The sequence below is a fragment of the Aedes aegypti genome, chromosome 3, assembly GCF_002204515.2.
Source record: "Aedes aegypti strain LVP_AGWG chromosome 3, AaegL5.0 Primary Assembly, whole genome shotgun sequence".
NCBI lineage: Eukaryota > Metazoa > Arthropoda > Insecta > Diptera > Culicidae > Aedes > Aedes aegypti.
Genome location: NC_035109.1, coordinates 98,622,324 through 98,642,783, shown reverse-complemented (window position 1 = coordinate 98,642,783; position 20,460 = coordinate 98,622,324). Strand labels below are relative to the sequence as shown.

Genomic DNA, 20,460 nt, shown 5'->3' with positions numbered 1-20,460 from the left:
ATGAATAAGTAGACATATCACAAAACATTGAGTTACATTTGTATTGTTCTCTACTTTTGTGGGGAACGTCAATTTTTGAGCCCCACGCAGGGCTGGTAGTGAGTCACTTTTTAGTGACTTGGTCACTTTTTTCGACCTGGTCACTAAAAAGTCACTATTTGCAACAAAAAGTCACCAAAGTCACTTTTTTCAGCAAAATAGTCACTAAAATCACTATTTTCGTGATCTGACGATAAAAAAAAAAACTAAAATCTGGGTCAACTATTCAAAGTCAAACAGCAAGCAACACATATTAGTCTACAGACAAGCGCAGTTTGATTTGGAAATCAAAGAAAGATTCCTACGGAAAATGTGTAATATTTCCTGGTAAATTTAGAAGAATAGTTTGACAAAACTTAGGAAACGATTTTAAAAAAGACAATTTACACCGTCTTCAGCCAAAGGCTGCACAGACTGAACATTCACGAACATAAGGCAACGGACAACACGGAACACCCAGTAGCCCAGTGATGAATTTTCCGTTTGACGAAAAGTTTCCACCGACTGGAGCGGGAATCGAACCCACGCTTCGTGGCACAATACGCCTAAACGACTGACGCCGCACGGCCACGAAGCCCACAAATTTTGGGTCAAAATCTGGCCAGATATTCGAATAAATTTTGACGACCAATATCTGATACACTTGAGCAATGAAATGCTTGTGAACTTTCTGCAGTAATCTTCGACGTACAGGAATCAACTATGATGGAGGCTATGTTTCTATGGATTTTCAGCTTTCATGGTCTATAAACATCATAATGATGTAGAACGGTAATCCGTTTATGATCTGTATAGACTGGAAGCCGAAAACCCATCGAAACGTAAACTTCGACTAAAGTAGGAATCAGGAACCTATCTTCTGAAAGAACCTCAACATAACTCTTGCGGAAGGTAAGCTAGAAGTTCAGAATTAGTAAATTTTAGGCTTGAAGAACAGGTAAAACATGAGGTAACAAGTCGTCACTGAATGCTATAATTGTTAACAATCGCGATTTATTGAAACGTTTAGTTGAAATTTAAATATTTTAAGTGCGCAAGGCATCATTTTCTATTAACTAATGCACATACTCAACTTATTCAGTTTACCTCGATTTCTTCGAAATTCAATGGCGTTCTAGATTTATTTTTTAGGGGAAAGGAAAGGTTTCTTCTCAGAAATTGTGTCAAAGATTTATCCTGAGATTTACTTTTTTGTTTTTCAATTTTGGATTCTACCAAAAATAATCTTCTGAAAATTTTTCATTTTTTTTAAGACTTTTATAGTATTTTTATCATTGCACAATTTTTTCCAAATATGATTCAAATAATTTGTTTTGCACCTCGAAGACATTTGAAAAATCTTCTACGAATTTCAGTATGTTCTTCATGAACAGTGTATAAAGCTTGATTATGGATTTCATAAAGTACGAGTTGTTAAATAAATTTCATACAATTTTACATGCAGAACGTATTTTCATTATAAGTCATTCTTTTTTTGACAAATGCTCTCAGTTTTGAAGTCACTTTTTTGGTCATTTTAGTCACTAAAGTCACTTTTATTTTGCTGTCTGACTGCTACCAGCCCTGCCCACGGGATGACGCGGGACCCAGATAGCCGTAGCGGTAAACGCGCAGCTATTCAGCATGACCATGCTGAGGGTCGTGGGTTCGAATCCCACCGGTCGAGGATCTTTTCGGGTTGGAAATTTTCTCGACTTCCCAGGGCATAGAGTATCTTCGTACCTGCCACACGATATACACATGCAAAAATGGTCATCGGCATAGTAAGCTCTCAGTTAATAACTGTGGAAGTGCTCATAAGAACACTAAGCTGAGAAGCAGGCTCTGTCCCAGTGAGGACGTAAACGCCAGAAAGAAGAAGGGATGACGTGGTTTCGTTTACGGGGACAGGATCCGTCATCAACATGATAATTTTCAAGTTTTTCGTTCAAAATCATGAATATTTTCATGAAAATGTGTTCACTGTATTTTATTCTCCAACCGAAACACAGGGGATACATTTTCGACCAGTAAATTCCAATTTTGAACAGAAAAATTGCTTTTGAAGTTTCGATGATGACGGATCCTTGAACGTTAAAATGTTTGGGTCCTCTAGTCAATCCCGTAAATGATTGTATTTTGTTAAGCTCGATGACTTTTAGTCGACAGCAGATCAGTTGTTGTATTCGTTGTTAAATTTTATTATAGGTCCATTTGTGCACTGTCATAATTTGTGTTACGTGCAAAAAATATGTTAAATTTGTCCTTAAAAAACTTATCGAAGGAGCTAAACTTTAATCAACTCGTGGGGGCTAAATCCCCACCCCCCTATTTTATAACACCAAAACCGCTGTTGAATTCAAACTCTACCAACCGTAATGCCACGCTGAAGTAACGCACAAATTGGAACCTTACAAATGTACCGCGTCAGCATTATTTAACAATAACATCACAAACGCCTGCATTATATACAGTCACCCCACAGTTATGGATCAACTAAGGGTAATTTTTCAGAATAAATTATGATTAAAATTGTGGTGATGTTGTTCAAAACAAAATAACCTCCCTGGCAATGCAAAATATAGTTGTTTTCGAGAATACACATCAAAATTTGCGATTATTTACGAAAAGTAAGGTTGTTTCAGAGATACAACCGCCAAGTTGACGTTGGATAACGTTAGCTTCTTCTTTTTCCTGGCTTGAGACCGTCAAGAACTTATGAAAGATTTCTACTGAAAATCCAATCAATTTTCATACTATTTGTAGCATGTTAATTCTGACCTATTATGGAGATTGTGTGTTATTATTTTGTTGGTTCGGTTAACACTTCAGCACCGATAGAATCGGTCGAAGGAAGAAGAAGCATGAGCGGAAACTCTTGCTTCCCAAACAAATTTTCCGGTCGAACGTTAGGTCCACGTATGATCCGCTAAGATTGGTTGCTTTAATGGGTTCCGAAGCCAGTTTGAGGTTGAGGTACTTCTCCATGAAGTCCGCGAGCTCCATGTTTTTCTCTTTGCTCAAATCGATGTTAAAGTTGCCAGTCACGATGATTGGCATGATCTCCTTTTGATACTCGAAGAAGTTCCTCACCATGAAGAACTTCTTCTGCTTTTTCGTGGTATCCGGGGAAATGTAGAGGCAAATCTGCGATTCCAGAGTTCGGCCGTCATGGTCCTGCAGGAAGCGAGTGGTCCAACTGATCGGTTTGTTTGAGGATACCAACCAGTGCGCGATCCACGCCAAGCGTGTCAGCTTTATGCTGAAGTACATCTAGCTGACTCGTCGTATCTGTGGAGAACGCGCTGTAATTGAATTGCAGCACAGTTTCAAACAAAACGGCCCTTTCAGGGTCACAACAATGCATTCGACGTAAAAGAGTTACAACCAGAGACATTTCATCTATTACTATTAATTGATTAATTAATTTATTTATTTATCAATTATAATTTTGGTTGATTAGTTTTCAACGGAGATAAATGACAAAAGAAGTTTTACCTTGGTTCATTCTTCTCTGTATGCGTATTTCGATTCGATCGACAATTTCTTACCAAATCAAAACATCAACAAAGCTGTTGCTGATTAGCTTTAGCTCTTTGTTTGACAAGTTGATACTCTGATCGCTCTAGCATGCATTTACATGTAGATAGCGAGGACGACAACGACATTATTCAAAGTAAGTAAAGTTTGCAAGGATGCTTAAAATACATCCCTGAGCCCGATTTCATCTTCTAAACTCGTACCAATTAGCTTATACGACTGGAATGACTAAATTTTTGTTAGATATTAGAGATTTCCTTAGAAAATTGCCTACATTTAAGCGTTTTCATCGCAATTCTTGAAATTAATTATTCATTGTTGCTTTAAATATTGCATTATTAAGAATTTAGCAAGCATATTCGGATTCTGGGAGCTCATATTTATTATGTGGAGACGTTTCAAAAAATAACAATAACCGCATTGACAAGTGATCAATTTCACCCCGAAATGGGATTGCCCGATTGGCCAAAGAGGCTGACCGTCGTACTTGTTTTCCTGCATTCAGTTGTTTGGCATTTTCAACATTATTGAAAACAGACAAGAAAAACTATGAAAAATGATCAATTTCACCCGAAATTACGGTACCGTAAAACGGGGTAACTTTGATAATGCGGGTAACTTTGATAGTGCGTAACACATCACATACTAAACGAAGTATAATTATTTCTGTTAATCAGTTAAGCAAAACGAATGCAAAACTAAAGAATATTACTATGACACTTCATGTAAGAGCTGTTTTCATTTGAATCAAAAACATTTGAGGCTTTTTATACGAATATTAAAAATTGACACAATTTTAGCGTTTTCGAAACGCTTACAAACAATCTGTTCTACGATCACTATTTCATGTAGTTTTGAATAGTTGGCCACTTATCTTTGACAGTCTAGTTATCATAGAACTTGAATACGGTCTCAAATCTTTTAGCGAAAAGCATTTTCACAAGCTGGGACCATTTTTGTAATCTAAGTCAGAAATTTCCATGTAACGTTAAACTCCTTGAGGTATGCAATGCCCTACAAATGTTCGTTATTAATTCAATTTTGTTCGATTCATACTCAATTATCAAAGTTACCCCAAAACAGAAAACCAACTTTCGATTATATGAAAAATTATATATCCATTCAAAATAAATCTTTTGGCAATCTAACGACTTTAATCGATAGCTAGGATGCCAGTACTTGTTTTAAAAATATAAATTATAATTCTTTGAAACAGCATGCATAAATATTCAAGTTTTCTTCGAAAAAACTATCAAAGTTACCCCGTTTTACGGTACATGTTAACTTCAAAACGTCAAAACCTTATAACAGCAAGAAAAATGTGCTTTTCTATGAAAAATAAGACGTGCCTCGATATTTACCAATTTTTCAATAGTTTAGTCATAAATATATATAGTTTTCATTATTGGAGTCGATTCGTAGAAAGATTTCCAATCGATAGGTGCAAGAATCTTGAAAATCTATCCGAGCGTTAGTAAGTTATTATCAGTCAAAATCTAACCACTTTTCGTGACGCGAGCAAATTTTCATTTTTCGAAATTGTACCCCAGTATGTTGCCGTAAGACGTTATCCAACGTCAAAAAGTGTCGATTTCGATAGATATTTCAAACGTTCTCCTTCCCACAGATGTGGACAGCGTTGCCAACCTTCCAGATTTGTCTGGAATATTCCTGATTTTTGAGGCCCCATTTTACAAAAATCTGGAAGATCCAGATAAAATGTGTAAGGGATTTGTAAGGTTTTGTAAATAATTTGTAAGGTTCTCCATGTACGATATAGGAGATCCAGACTTTTCCAGACAAATTTTTAAAATCTTCCAGATTTTTGAAAAATTGACTTGGCATCCCTGGATGTGGATCAGTGGAAGAGGCGGATCAAATCGACTCATATTATGGATCAGAACACTATAAAAGCAATTTATCTGTGAGTTAAACGAATGGTGTGTTAGAGAAAGCATACGTTTTGGCGTTTCTTTCGGAATCGTCTTATCGTTGATTCATAACTGTGGTATGGCTTTCAATGCCCCACAGTTATGAATCGACGCTTCTGGGATCCGTATTACATTTTATTTCATACGAATGGAAAAAATATGCTAGGGCATGTTATGATCGATTGCGATGCTGTACAGATTTATGGTTCACGTAGGTAAAATGTGTTCTGCGTAATTGCAACTTTATTTGATGAGATATTTTCCGTATCAGCCAACTCTGATCCATATCTGTGTGCTATCCATAACTGTGGGGTAACTGTATATGCAAGCATGATCGAGTGCGTACACGGAGCCAACCCAACTTTGACTTCTTTTGACGCAATTCGGCTCTTCCGTGGGATAAAACAACCGTGGGTAAAAACTAAATGCAGTTTACCCAAATTTGAGTAAAAAGAACTTATTTTTTGGGTAGTCTGATTTCTCCGTGTACGTTTACACTAACCGTCTTGTTTCTAAGGCAGCGTCCATTTATTACGTAACGCTTAATTTGGAAATTTTGACACCCTTCTCCCCTTGAAGCAAAAAATTGCTAACAAAACCGCATCTTGTCACCTTAATTCACAGAAGAGAGGATCGATGAAGAGAAATCGATCATTGGACTGGCGCCCTTTTTCTAGCACACGCTTGATTTTGCCTTCTTTCGAGCTATTTGAGCACGTCACAAACCATGTGCTTTCTTGGATGGAGCATTCAATGTTCATACCTTTGTAAGGTTCAGTCAATTGGCTTGAGGATTTTTGCACATTATTTAGTGATTTATTGCAAATGCATCATTTTCCCATTAGAAGCAAGACGATATCCTTAAGGTGTTCATTTTAACACCCCTTCCCCTATTGACAGCAGCAGCGTTGCCAACCTTCCAGATTTGTCTGGAATATTCCTGATTTTTGAGGCCCCATTTTACAAAAATCTGAAGATCCAGATAAAATGTGTAAGGGATTTGTAAGGTTTTGTAAATAATTTGTAAGGTTCTCCATGTACGATATAGGAGATCCAGACTTTTCCAGACAAATTTTTAAAATCTTCCAGATTTTTGAAAAATTGACTTGGCATCCCTGGACAGCAGTGTAATTTAATGGCAGTTTCAGTATAGTTACACATCAGTTACAAATTAACATAAGATTTCTGGGTAACTGATGTGTAACAAACGAGTAACTTGCTGACAGTGGTCAACACTACAGACTAAAAATGTGCATACGTATCGTGAATTTTGATATAAGAACTTGACGAGTTTATGATCAGTTATTGTTTTCATAGATATTTTTTCAGTGATGAATTAAAATTGTTGGATTCTCAATATGCAGCCATTCTAACAACTTTTTAATAGTTGTCATCATTTTAGATTGGCTGTCTTCAAACAGTTATTCGGAAGTGTATATGCAGCCAGATGAAATTAAATGGCGGTTTATGATAGGCAATAGCCTGGGACACGGTTATATGAAAAATTTAGATTCTCGCTCCAGTCCTCTTTTTGGATTCCATTTAGGTCCCATAATAACTGTGCAAAATTTCAGCTCGATCGGAGAAACTATATTTACGCGCCAGCCGTTCAAAGTTTGTATGGGATTTACTATGGGAAAACTTACTTTTGCAAAGAAAAATCACCAGAGGTCGCCCATTGACCTCTATAAAAATTCTGAATACCGATCTCGATAGGTATTTCTACGATGAACAACATTGCCGAAGACTGCAAAGCAATCCGATGCTTGTGAAAAAAGTTATTAAGCATAGACTATTCGGAAGTTTTGCCCGATTTTGTTATTATTGTTATTCCTTTACGTGTTAATTAACGTCGCCATGCCAATAGGTTTTCATTGAATAACTTTTTTCACAAGTATCGGATTGTTTCGCGGTCTTCGGCAATATTCTTCATCGTAAAAATACCTATCGAGGTCTGTGTTCAGAATTTTTATAGACGTCAATGGGCGACCTCTGGTGATTTTTCTTTGCAAAAGTAAGTTTTCCCATAGTAAATCCCATACAAACTTTGAACGGCTGGCGCGTAAATATAGTTTCGCCGATCGAGCTGAAATTTTGCACAGTTGTTATGGGACCTAAATGGAATCCAAAAAGTGGACTGGAGCGAGAATCTAAATTTTGTCCCACACTAATAGGCAATCAAGAAAATCTAACAGTGGGATACGAAAAAACGTGATTTTGGAATCACTAACAATGAAATACAAATGAGAAACACTACTGATTTGAGTAACAGTGTAAATTTCCATTTTTATGGCATTTACAAAAGCATATTTTCTTAGCAATCCACGTATCATGTATAATTTAATTTCAGATTATAAGATATTTCATGAGCGCGTCAATTTTGAGCAATTGAAATGATTGATTTCATCACAAATTTAAATCTGCATGTTAAATTTAATATGTACCGTAAAACGGGGTAACTTTGATAGGTTTTTCTAAGAAAACTTTAATATTTATACATGCTGTTTCAAAGAATTTTAATTCATATTTTTAAAACAAGTACTGGTATCCTAACTTTCGATTCCAGTTGATAGATTTCTAAAAGATTTATTCCTAATGGATTTATAATTTTTCATATAACCGAAAGTCGGTTTTCTGTTTTGGGGTAACTTTGATAATGAAGCATCACTCGAACAAAATTGAATGAATTACAGAACATTTGTAGGGCGTTGCATATCTTTAGGCGTTTAACGCTATATGGAAATTTCTGACTTAGATTACAAAAATGGTCCCAGTTTGTAAAAATAGTATTCGCTAAGAGTTTTGAGACCGAATTCGAGTTCTACTATAACCAGGCTATCAAGTATAAGTGACGAATTCATTATGACTTTATCAAATAGTGATCGTAGAACAGATTGAGAGCAAATTGCTAAAATCTTATAAATTTTCCATATTTCTGCTAATCTGCTAATGTACTTGATTCCAACGGAAATAGCTTTAACATGAAGTGTCATACTAATACTCTTTACTTTTGCATTCGTTTTGCTTAACAGATTAACAGGAACTTTGTTATTTCGTTTAGTATGTTGAGAGTCTCGCATTATCAAAGTTACTCCGTTTTACGGTACTTGTGAATAATTACGCGTTCCAAGATCATAGGCATAATATTTGTTGACATTAAGGGGTCTATTTTGTAATTCGAGCGAAATCATGTGACTCGTCTGAAGTCATTGTCGATCAAAGTAAGCATGCATATTTCAGATGTCACCCGTCGACTCCCATAGTAATTCAGTCACATAGAGTGACAACTGTCGATAAACTCGAGTGACAGAGCCGAGTCGAGCAAAATTTTTGGTCGACAGTGACTCCAGTCGAGTCGTTTTTGGTCGACTCGACTTATAAAATAAGGCCCTAAATTCTCTGGTTGTTCGGTTTGAAAACTGTCAGAATGAAACAATAAGTTCAACGCCGTACCTATTATTTTGTCGCAGGAAAACCCATGCGTAATCAACAAATTGCATAACCGTCGCCAGTAAACTTCTTATGTAACGACCAACAACATAGCAGTATGTTTCCATGTTACAATGTTTCCTGTTGTAACTATAGAATATGTTAAGTAGTCGTTACTGTTACTTACTTGTAACAATATGTACTGCTTGGGCTAAGAAGTGTTGCCAGCTATGACATAGTTTTGAACCCTTAATGAAAAAACTGGATTACAGTTAAAGAGTATTCGCATGTTACTAGGCATTCCATTTATCTATTCCGCTCAAGTTTTATGATTTTGATCTTTTCTTAATTCTTCGCTAACAGTGTTGCCTGCCACATGATACCGATACATGATACATGTATCCAAAGCATCAATAATCCTTCAGATAGCTCAGTGGGATGGTTAAGTCTAGAAATACCGAGTTTTACCGAGAATTTCTACGCATAAGAAACACACTAACTGTGGCAGACCGATTTTGACCAAGCACACTGCCCTTGTTGGTGACTTTGACGTGAATTTTATACCGAAAGTGGAAGATCTGTATTGTAAAGCTTATGTTAAGGGTCCGTACGAAGACTCATGAGGCATTTGTGTATAATTCTGGTTAGAAAGGCGCTTGAATGCAAAATTGTGGGAAAACTCGTACGCAAGAAGAAGAAAAAGTGCGAATGGATCCAGTGAAATCACAAATTTTACGTTTGAGTGGTGCCTAATTAACTCAAAAAGGTCTGAGGCCAAAAATAATGTCTGTGCACTCTGTACACCACTTACAGTGCATGGGCTGCTTTTAGTGAGTGGTGGTGCGGCATCCCCATATTCTCTTCTTGGGGGTCTGGTTGCGGATTTTCCACTTTTAACAAGATAATCACTCGTTGCCATGGTTACGTAAATAACACATCGATTTATGTATGCATTTCCGGCTTCATTTATCGTTTTTGTTAAAATAGTGCAAAAGTAGGCTGTAACAATTTATTATACAGTGGGGGATCGAAATCCGTACACTTCATACAAATAGTAGGCGTTTTGTATGAAATAAACGGATTTTGATTCATTTCTTAGGTCTACGGATTTTGGTCCCGCACGGTATTGATTGTTTTTCATTTCGTTTCATTTCATTCCAATAAGCTGTTCGCTCTTACCGGATAAGTTGTTTCATATTTTACATTTTCAAATCGTGTTCTATATTTACATTTTTTAATTTTATTAAAGCTCACTTTTATATGACGGTGAGTTTAGAGGCTCGGAAGATGAAATTGGTTTTGGCGCGTCAAACCATGCGGTACAAACCGAAAGCTTCAACGATATGTTCCAGAATCGTCTAGAAGTTATGAACATTTGAATTTAAGCAAAACTTCGCCTATCTCAATCAATTTGCCTATCTCCTGTACAGTACCATAGTGTGCTTTATGATGTGAAATAGGTAATGTTCTACATGGGATACGAAGCCAAAGTATGATATGGAAACGATTTTACACAGCCTGATTAAATTTATAAATTTAGCACTTTTTTTAATTGGTGCAAAGAAATACATAGTGGGACAAATATGCGTAGAAATTCAGTAGCGAGATAGTTATGCGTATAAATTCAACAGTGGAACAAATTTACTTGGTATTCTTTTTAAAGAGTCTTCAAACAAAGTATATATTTTAAAATTGTTTTCTTATAATAAAGGTTAAAATAGACTATTTGGCTACAATATGGAACCGACCATCCGATTTGAGTTCCCAGGTTATGAAACTTGAATAGTATTGTGTCAAAATTTCGTTAAATCGGCTGAAAGTTTTGGAAATAATAACCAAAAGATCACGAAAATTTGATTGTGAAAAATAAGTCAGGACACAAAGGTTTAGGAAATTCCCATTGCACAGTGGTCCAGGAATCAGTTTTACGACTTTTAGAACATAACAAAACGCAAATTTTCATGCCAAAAGATTGTTGATATCCATTTTAGTTCAAAAGTTAGTAAAGGTTTTGTGATAAAAAATATTGTTTTTTTTTTCAAGACATTTGAGGGATTCCACGGAGGCATGCAAGTCGATTCTGATCGACCATTTCAAAAATATCTGAAACTTTGCAGTTTTTCAGTTCCATCTAAATCGTCATTTTTCGATATCAAATAGAGTGTCCATTTCCCGGCCATTTTGCTCGTCCCGGGATTCGGGACAAAAATCTGTGCTTGTCCCGGGAAATCCCGGGATCCCGGGATTTATCAAATTTTCAATAAAACTAGCATTTCGGTTGAAATGGAAGTACAAATTTAACAATACAGTTATTTTTTCAACGAAATAAATAGATAATGTAATTTTTCAAAATAATATGTTAATTATAGCAAATCACATTTCAGATAAGTCTTTCTTATTCTGATGAAGTAACCTAACAAAAATCAAAACTTAGCTTGACTAATTACGTACGGGTTTGCTATGAAAATTCTCTATAACACTTATGAATGGAAGTATGATAAAAAGTTAAGTCATAATTTTAAAGCAATTTGCTTCGAACATTTGAAAAGCATAGAAATTTTTGAATAAAAGAAACGATTTAAGATCATTGAAGGTATTGCAGATCATGTTAAAAGTTAATTACTAAAAATTATTGACTGAAGTTTACTGCCGTGAATCGCAAGTCAGTCCCATTTGCATTTTGGTCAAAATTGAGTTTCCAAATATCAGTTTGCATTATATCTTCTTATGATCTTTCAGCTGCACTAACGAGAAATCCCTTCAATGTCAGTTACTCGTATCCACAATGACATTAATAAAAGAGAAATCACTTTTTGTTCAGTAAAATTAGGAATGAAAACACCAAGTCGAATTGTCCCATAATAAAAAAATAAATGCATGTCATTCCCACTGCAAATTTTCGCATCGTGTAACACAAAAATGAATCGTTATTTGCTCATCTTTATATTTTTCTTGGAAACGTAACGGAGTGAAAAGCAAATTATGAAAGTTTCATTGAGATCGAAAAATGTTTGAATCTTCTGGATTTTTTTAGAATATTTGTATGTAAAACGAGATTGAAAACTTCTCTCTCAATTTTCTCAATATCTACTTTTTACATATGGTACTGACTTGCGATTTGCGGCAGTCCAGATGTACTTTCAAATTTGTTATCTCAGCATAGGCTTATTAAAACGGCTCATGTTGGAAAGAAAAGCATTACAAATTTTGCAACTAGACAAATAAAAATATGTGTTTCTTACTTGTTAAATTGATCTTTGCATGAAAATAATTACTTACGCGTTTATTCTTTTTTTCATTGAGGAAAAATGTCATTGTTTTTCATTTAAATTTAGTGGTTTTCATCAAATTCTACGTACATTTCGGGAATCCCGGGATTCCCGGGATGTCAGAAATAAAATCCCGGGAAACGGGAAATCCCGAAATTTGTCAAATCCCGGGATTTTTTGTCCCGGGATGTCCCGGGATGGACACTCTAATATCAAATCTTCAAGTTGAGTCACGACTAATTTTTCAAAAGGGTGATAAAAAACGGTTCGTTCGATTGTTAGACAACTAAAGAAACAAAGTTAGACAACTAAATAAAGATTCCAAAAAAAATACACACAGTAAAAAAACAAATTTTTTGCATTAAAAAACATCATTTTTGTCACAAAAACTCAAATATCTCGGAATACCAACGTAATTTTTTGAGGGAAAACGGTCCATTATATTAGCTATCTACCATAAAAATTTGGTGATGGTAAGCAATAAACAAAAAAGTTATGACATTTCAAATATTTCACAAATTTGTTGCTGAATTTTTTGTTAAGGGTACCACATGAGGTTAACAAGTTGTTTTCATGATATTTTATTTAATTATTCATAACTATTATAGCATCTATTAGAAAGTTAGACGCGATCCAGTGTTGTGATCTAAAGTCTTGATAGTGTCATATTTTTTATTGTACGTAACTGAAGAAAAATTCTCTCAATAGTGTTGAAACCTTTTGATAAAAGAAACCTATAAGAAATCTAATATTGAAGACATAAGCTACAAAAAAAGTTTTCTATACAGGTATACGACTAGTTTACCTGCAAAAAGTTTACCTCGTAGAGAACAAGGCGGGTCTATACCCAGGTGATCTAGTATACGTAAAGCAGGTCGGTTTTCTCGGCGCTGGTTTTCTCCACAAAGTTAAAATCTGATTACACCTGGGTATAGACCCGCCTTGGTAGAGAATAGACTTTGTTAATCATATTTGGGAGAAAGCGAGTAACTTCAACAACATCAAAAACATGATAGGTACATACCATGAACATACTCACGAAAAAGCTAAAAATATACTACCACTATGGTTATAAAAGATTTAATTGTAAAATTTTTCTTCAGTCAAGCAAACGACACCAAACTAGTCAGTAAAAACTTAAAAGTGATTTTGTTTATTAAAATCTAACGAGAAACATGAGTAGTCGCTTTCTCAACTGTTGCAGGCCGTTTGCAGAAAAAAAAGTGTTCGAAAGAGCTACGAAATCTCACCGAAAGCACCATAGATAAACTGAAAGCGGCTGGTTATGCTCCAATGTCTACATTGAATACAAATTTACGCATTTGTACGTCCTGCCGTTTAAACGTTGACAAACGGGCAATCTGTACATCATCGGTGGATCAGGTTGCAGGAAGTTCAAAAACAACAACAACTGAGGAATTACTAGATGCACCGACAACAACTGAGGAGTTACCAGAAGTACCAAGTGCAGATAGTCTTGCCACGGTACCATCAGCGACATCTGTTTCAACAAATCAATCAGAAGATGAGTGCATCCAGAAGGTCAACATCGAACGCTTCAACGAAGGGATAGCTGGAATAAAAGTGACTCCGATTAAATGGACGAAGATGGGTTACGTCAATTATCCCTAGAAAAAATACCGTGAAATCTACGAAGCTGTACGAAGACACCTCTTCAAATTAGGACCTGAGGATGTGGAAAATACAGACTACGATGAGGTAATTATGAATATGAAGGTTCTCGAATCTAGCCACGACAAGGAAAGAAAAATTATGGATTTTGTCGATGCTGCCAAGCTCGTGGTCTATTCAAGACGCCATTGATGAGTTCAAAACCAATAGAAATACAGCAAAAGAGGCAAAACAATTCAAAAATAACTGTCTTGCAACCAAAAATGCTAGGTCGAGTACTTCATTAACAGATGAGACAAAAGAAAAAATAATTCAATATTTTGAAGACGATGAAGTAAGTAGAGCTATGCCTGGCCAAAAAGATTATGTATCTGTAAAAAAAGATGGAAAGCGTCAAGCAATCCAAAAACGATTAATGATGACTACTTTGAAAGAAGCGTATACACGCTTCAAGGAAATTAACGAAAATATTAAGGTAGGTTTTTCCTCATTTGCAAGCCTTCGTCCAAGGCAATGCAAGCTTCTATCCAATTCAGGAACACATAATGTTTGTGTGTGCACAACACACGAAAATATTAACCCAATCTTACATAGTTTGAAAAGAATCAATTTATCAAAGGATATTAAAATGTTAACTGCTAGTCTTTTGTGTGAAAATACAACATCAAATTGCTATCTACGATCTTGTTCGGATTGTCCAGATTCTTCATCATTGGAAAATACTTTATTCGCTGAGTTTGAAGAAAATTATATTGATCAGTTATCATTTGAGCAATGGGTGACCACGGATAGGTGTGACCTAGAAACTATTGTAAAACCTGTAGATGAGTTTGTTTCATTTTTTTGCTTGAAATTAGAAAGTTTAATTCCTCACGACTTTATTAAAACAGAGCAATCCCGCTTTTTAAAAAATACGAGAAATACATTACAAGATGGTGAATTTGTAGTCATTTGTGATTTTTCTGAAAACTATAGCTTTGTATTGTAAGATGAAGTGCAGTCCCATCACTGGAACGTACAACAAGCTACAATTCATCCATTCGTTATTTATTTCAATGGAAGTACGCAAATTGAACATTTTAGTTTTATTGTAATTTCCGAAGATTTAAGACACGACTCAGTATCTGTAAATTTGTTCATTGCCAAAATGATTAACTTTTTACGCGTTGATAAGGATAAAGAAATCAGAAAGATATATTTCATGTCTGATGGAGCAGCATCGCAGTACAAAAACCGTAAGAATTTTTCGAGCCTATGTCAATTTAAATCAAAGTACGGAATTGATGCAGAATGGCATTTCTTTGCTACGTCACATGGCAAAGGTCCTTGTGATGCTATTGGAGGAACCATAAAGCGCATGGCCACAAGAGCAAGTTTAGCCAAAGAACGTGAGCATCCAATTAAAACTGCAAAAGAACTATTTGATTGGGCGAATCGCAGAAAAGAAGAAGATTTAACAAAATTATCATTTTGTTTTACTACTACTGAAGAGTACGAATTAACGGCATCAGAGCTCAGCGAGCAATATAATAACGCGAAAACGATCCAAGGAACCCAAAAATTTCACTGTTTCATTCCATTGTCAGAAAATAAAATTAAAGCAAAACTATACTCGAACTGTACTGATAATGATGCAAAAGTGTTCGATATTGTAAAAAAATTGAATAACAATAAATAAATAAATAAGTATTAATAAAATGTTTTCATGATCTCATAACGCATACCCAAATCCAAAACTTTTAAAGTTTATATATAACATTTAGAAACTCATCGATCATACTCTAAAGACAATATCCTGGTAAAATTTTTTTTTATTTTCGTGTAATCTGTTAATTCATTTTAATTTATACATATATACATATACATATAATATTTATACATATAATATACATAATACTAATGAATACATGAAAACGACTTGTTTAATTCACGCAAGGCCCTTAACAATAAAATCAGCAACAAACTGCGGTTCCCGTAATAATTTACACCGAAAAAAAAATTTTTTTTTTCTACTAAATGTAAAAATTGTGACATGTTTGAAATGTCATAACTTTTTTGTTTATTGCTTTACCATCACCAAATTTTTATGGTAGATAGCTAATATAATGGACCGTCCCTCAAAAAATTACGTTGGTATTCCGATAGGGTTTTGAGATATTTGAGTTTTTGTGTCAAAAATTATGTTTTTTAATGCAAAAAAATTTTTTTTTTACTGTGTATTTTTTTTGGAATCTTTATTTAGTTGTATAACTTTGTTTCTTTAGTTGTCTAACAATCGAACGAACCGTTTTTGCTGTGCAGCTTTTTGAATATTTTTGAACCATTTTCACATACACCCTTTTGAAAAGTTAGTCGTGACTCAACTTGAAGATTTGATATCGGAAAATGACGATTTAGATGGAACTGGAAAACTGTGCAAAGTTTCAGCTCAATAGAAAAAAATGAATTAAAAAATTTACCAAATTTTGGTGCTGTTGCTTGGAATCACTCATTTAATAAGAGTTACAAAAATAACACATCTGTTATTTTTGGATATATTATACAATTTTATTTTGTCTCTTGAATGCCGTCAAAAGATATTTTTTATGTTTGCCCCAATCAGAGATATTTACAATCAAAATAGGCATGTTTTTGAGAGAAAAACAACAATAACTCCCAAACGGAAGGAGATAGCGAGTTTTTTCACTCACCACATTACGGATTTTGTAATGCTCTGAAAGTGTTTCAAAGACTACTTTGATGATAAATTTGAATTGAAAACTCTAGAGCCAGTAAACCAGTTTTGTTCGGACCACCCTATGTCACCGTAGGAAAAAAGCTCTAAATCGGCCAATTTAAGAGATACAAAAAAACTTGTTTTGGCAAAGTTGCTTGAAATTGAATGGTCTACAACTTTGCTAAAGCATGTATAATACAGTTAACTCTCCCTTACTCGATATTATGTACCTCGATGTTTCCCCTAACTCGATGGAATGAGCGATCCCTTCAATCTAGCATGCTTTGATACCTCTGTAAGTCGATACCTCTCTAACTCGATGTTCCCCAACTCGATGCAATCTGTTTGAGTTTCCCATGTGAGCTTACCTCTCTAACTCGATATTTTCATGAAAAGTTCCAAATGTCCTTCAAATGTTAATAAATTTTATGAATTTGAGTATTATGATAAAATTGATAGTAAAATTAAGGTTTACTACCCATTTCTGGGTGATCAAATTTTCAATTTTTTTCAGGTCCTTGAAAAAGTGCCACATAGGTAAATATGGCAAAATGGTATTATTTGTCACGCTAAAATCACTATTTTGAATGTATTTGTCGAAATAATGAAAAGTTTAAAATTTGAAAAATATGTGTTCTGTATCTCGATACCTCCCTAACTCGATGGTCCGTTCAATATCGAGTTAGGGAGAGATTACTGTATAATTTCTACAAATAAGAAAGTGAGTTACACAATTTCTATGAAAATCTGGTCCACCCTAATTTTCAATAACACCAAACAAAGGGCTTAACTAATACAAACAACTTTGTAGAAGACCGTTTTCGTCTAATGTTTCATTCAAAGCTCAAAATGCATCTTTCCGCGTAAAACTGATTCCTGGACCACTGTGCATTGTGAAGATATCTTGGACCTTCCGAGAAACGAACCCAGACACCTTCGCTATGGCTTTGCACTGTAGCCGCCGACGTTGTCACTTATCTTTGGAAGACTTTTATTTTAAATTGAGATTAATTTGTATAATGTATGCTATTATAATGTATGTAGTAATTGAATTTAGGCTATTACAACTCTAAGTTAATCATAGTAAATACATAAGTTAATAAGAACTTGATTTGGCAATTCCAAATAACAGTGAACACTTTGATTGAATACTAAGTATAAAATGTGATGATTGAAATATTAATATATTAAACTGATGAAAAGGTTATTCAAAATCTCTTTCGCAATCCATTATTTAAGGTAGGAATTTGCAATACATCAAGATGTTTATGTTATTTTATTATTTGCACATTTATAATATGGATATCAAAGTACTGTTTCAGATTAAATACCAAGACAAACGCCGATAGTTCAGTTACCTTTCTAAAGTAGTAGATCTTCAAGCGAAGAGTCAACTTCCATTGGATTCCTAGTGAACGTACCGAGAAACATATTCATTCCACTGGAACCCGGAATTGGATCGTACTCTGGAGCTCTCGGCACTGGCGGAGGGGGTGGTGTTGGCGGCAACTAAAATAAAACCAAAATCAAAAGTAACTCAAGGTAATAAATCATAATCAAATCAAAGTCGAAAATTAAACAAAATCCACTCTTCAAAATTAGCGTTCCGTTCGTCCAAAAGCGTCAAATCAATCAAATTGATCGACCTTCGGACGGTGAGCTATCGAATGATTGCATTTCGGATTCACCGACGACGGCTTCGGCGACGCGACGATGGCCGTTTGCAATCCTCATCACCCTTGGGAAATCGATCAATCAATTTCGAAAGTAACGTAACGCATCCTTCCGAGCGCGTTGAAAGGTTTCAATTTCGTGAGTCGGTTTTGAGCAGACGAGCATCCTGGGCGCCGTCCCATTCCCATAGCGCCCATTTTGGGACACATTTATCCCGGTGCCGCCATTAGGAAATGAAATTGCCCAAAAGTGTTGTTCTTCTACCAGTTGGCGCGTCATCATCTCCGGCTTGTCGTTGCGTTGGTTGCGGAGTGAAGGACGGGTTTGCTCTAGGGATAAAAGAGGACATTTCTGCGGAGGACGAATGTTCCAGCCAAGTAGGCAATTGAGAAAACGACTGCTGTAAAGAACGGGGGGAGATCAGATGAGATTGATGGTTTTGATTAATTGCTGTCACATTTAGGAAAAAAGAGTTCAAAGCGCTCCCAATGTGATTCTTTTATAACGTCGTCCAAGAATGGCTTCAGTGGTTTCTCTGAAAATTCTTTTGTGGAGCCTCCTAAAGGTTTTGTAGGGGGTTTTCCGAAAATTCCTGGTTTGTAGTTGTAGATAATCCGCAGATATGGAACAGTGTTAGATTTATAATTGCCGGCAGTAAAAGCAATACATGAGTTATGAAACGTATGTAATAATAAGGACTCTAATCATATCTACGATTGATTTGGTCTTAACCGACTCTAGTCATCTTTGTAGTCAATTAGTTACTCATGCTGATTTTTATTTTGATCATGTCCCTGTTACATTTCAAATATCCCATGAAGTGATTCTCAATCCTATCAGCTTTACTGTCAATTATTTTCGAGTTGACTGGAATATATATGAATCATAAATTGACTCTAATCTTGATGTTAACATTTTTTTTACAAACAAAACTTGATATTGACAATGCTCTTGAAACTTTAACAAATTCCATTTTTGAAACCATGAGCATTGCAATTCCAAAATGTGAAAAAAATTTGAATCCGTGATTATAGACGATGATCTTAAACCCTTGATCCGTCTTAATAACGTGAGGAGAAGGCAATTTCAACGCACTCGCGATCCTGCTCTGAAAATTATATGGCAGAATTTGCAGAAAGAAATCAAAAAACGTTTTTCTCAATTAAGAAACAAAAATTTTGAAAATTAAATTTCTCAATTGAACCCTGGCTTTAAGCCCTTTTGGAAATTATTTAAAATCTTGAAAAAACCTCAGAAACCAATACCGGCATTGCAAGAGGAAAACAAATTATTACTAACCAATTGCGAAAAAGCTCAAAAACTTAACAACTACCGAAAAGCTAAACATTACATATAATTTGCAATTGGATTAGATGGACAAATTGATGTGAAGATTTGCGAAAAAGTTACACGTCTCCTCAGTGAGAATCGAACTCACGACTCCCCGATCTCTAGTTGGGGCGCGTTACCACTACGCCATGAGAGGACTCATGAACGCAGAAGTTAACCTGAATTCGATTTCAGCTCAATAATCACGTGGTCCTTTTTCGCAAAGTGCACCTCACTCTTGATCAAAAACAAAATGGCTGCCAAAGACATTTAATATGGAAAATGTATTCCCCTGAGAGTTATTATCAGAAAAAAATCTCCATCAAATCTGTGCTCACCAGTCGTTTTCTATAGCTAAGCTGCATGTCTGAGCAAAATTTCAAAATAATCGTAGGGCCCGTTTTGAAGTTACGCCCTTTTAAATGTATAAGTCCACAAATTCGAAGGAAATCTAGATATTTCAACTGATTTTTATTGACCGTGATTATTAGAAGAAATAAACCATTAAAATTTAGTTCAAAGTAGGTGTTTTTAGTTATTTATATCCTCTGGGCGATGTTTTGAATGAGAAAATCGTCGAAGTTTTGAGTTACGCCCTTTTTGAATTTGCACTTTGCATTATTGTTTTTTTCATTTTGTATCGTTGCCGTCTACATCGTTAATTTCATTTTATTCCATATCCTGTTGCTCATAACCGAGAACTCAAGTCCGAAAGTATTCTTTGACGTCAATTTGTGCTTCGATATACAACATGAATTGCATATTATGTTATCTGAATCGTGAGTTCATTGCTTCACCAAACTATCCAGAATATTATTGAATTTATAATTTGTTTACATGATAAAATTGGCTCCGTAATGTCTTATATCACTTGAGCCTATGAAAAACCAGTCAATTATGAGAGACTTTGACGCCATGTAAG

General features: G+C 35.2%; 1 protein-coding gene across 6 annotated transcripts in view; it reads right to left on the bottom strand.

Annotated features, from left to right (window-relative positions):
- LOC5576331 (nephrin) overlaps positions 1-20,460 on the bottom strand; it is a 1,001,823-nt gene that overhangs the window by 42,973 nt on the left and 938,390 nt on the right. For 4 of the 6 annotated variants that reach the window (XM_021855560.1, XM_021855563.1, XM_021855562.1 and 1 more), the window contains exon 18: positions 17,894-18,044. The exons of the other annotated variants lie outside the window; for them this stretch is intronic. In XM_021855560.1, coding sequence (XP_021711252.1) covers positions 17,898-18,044 — 147 coding nt within the window. In that variant the 3' untranslated portion in view covers positions 17,894-17,897. The remainder of the gene's footprint in view (positions 1-17,893; positions 18,045-20,460) is intronic. 6 annotated transcript variants of the gene reach the window in all.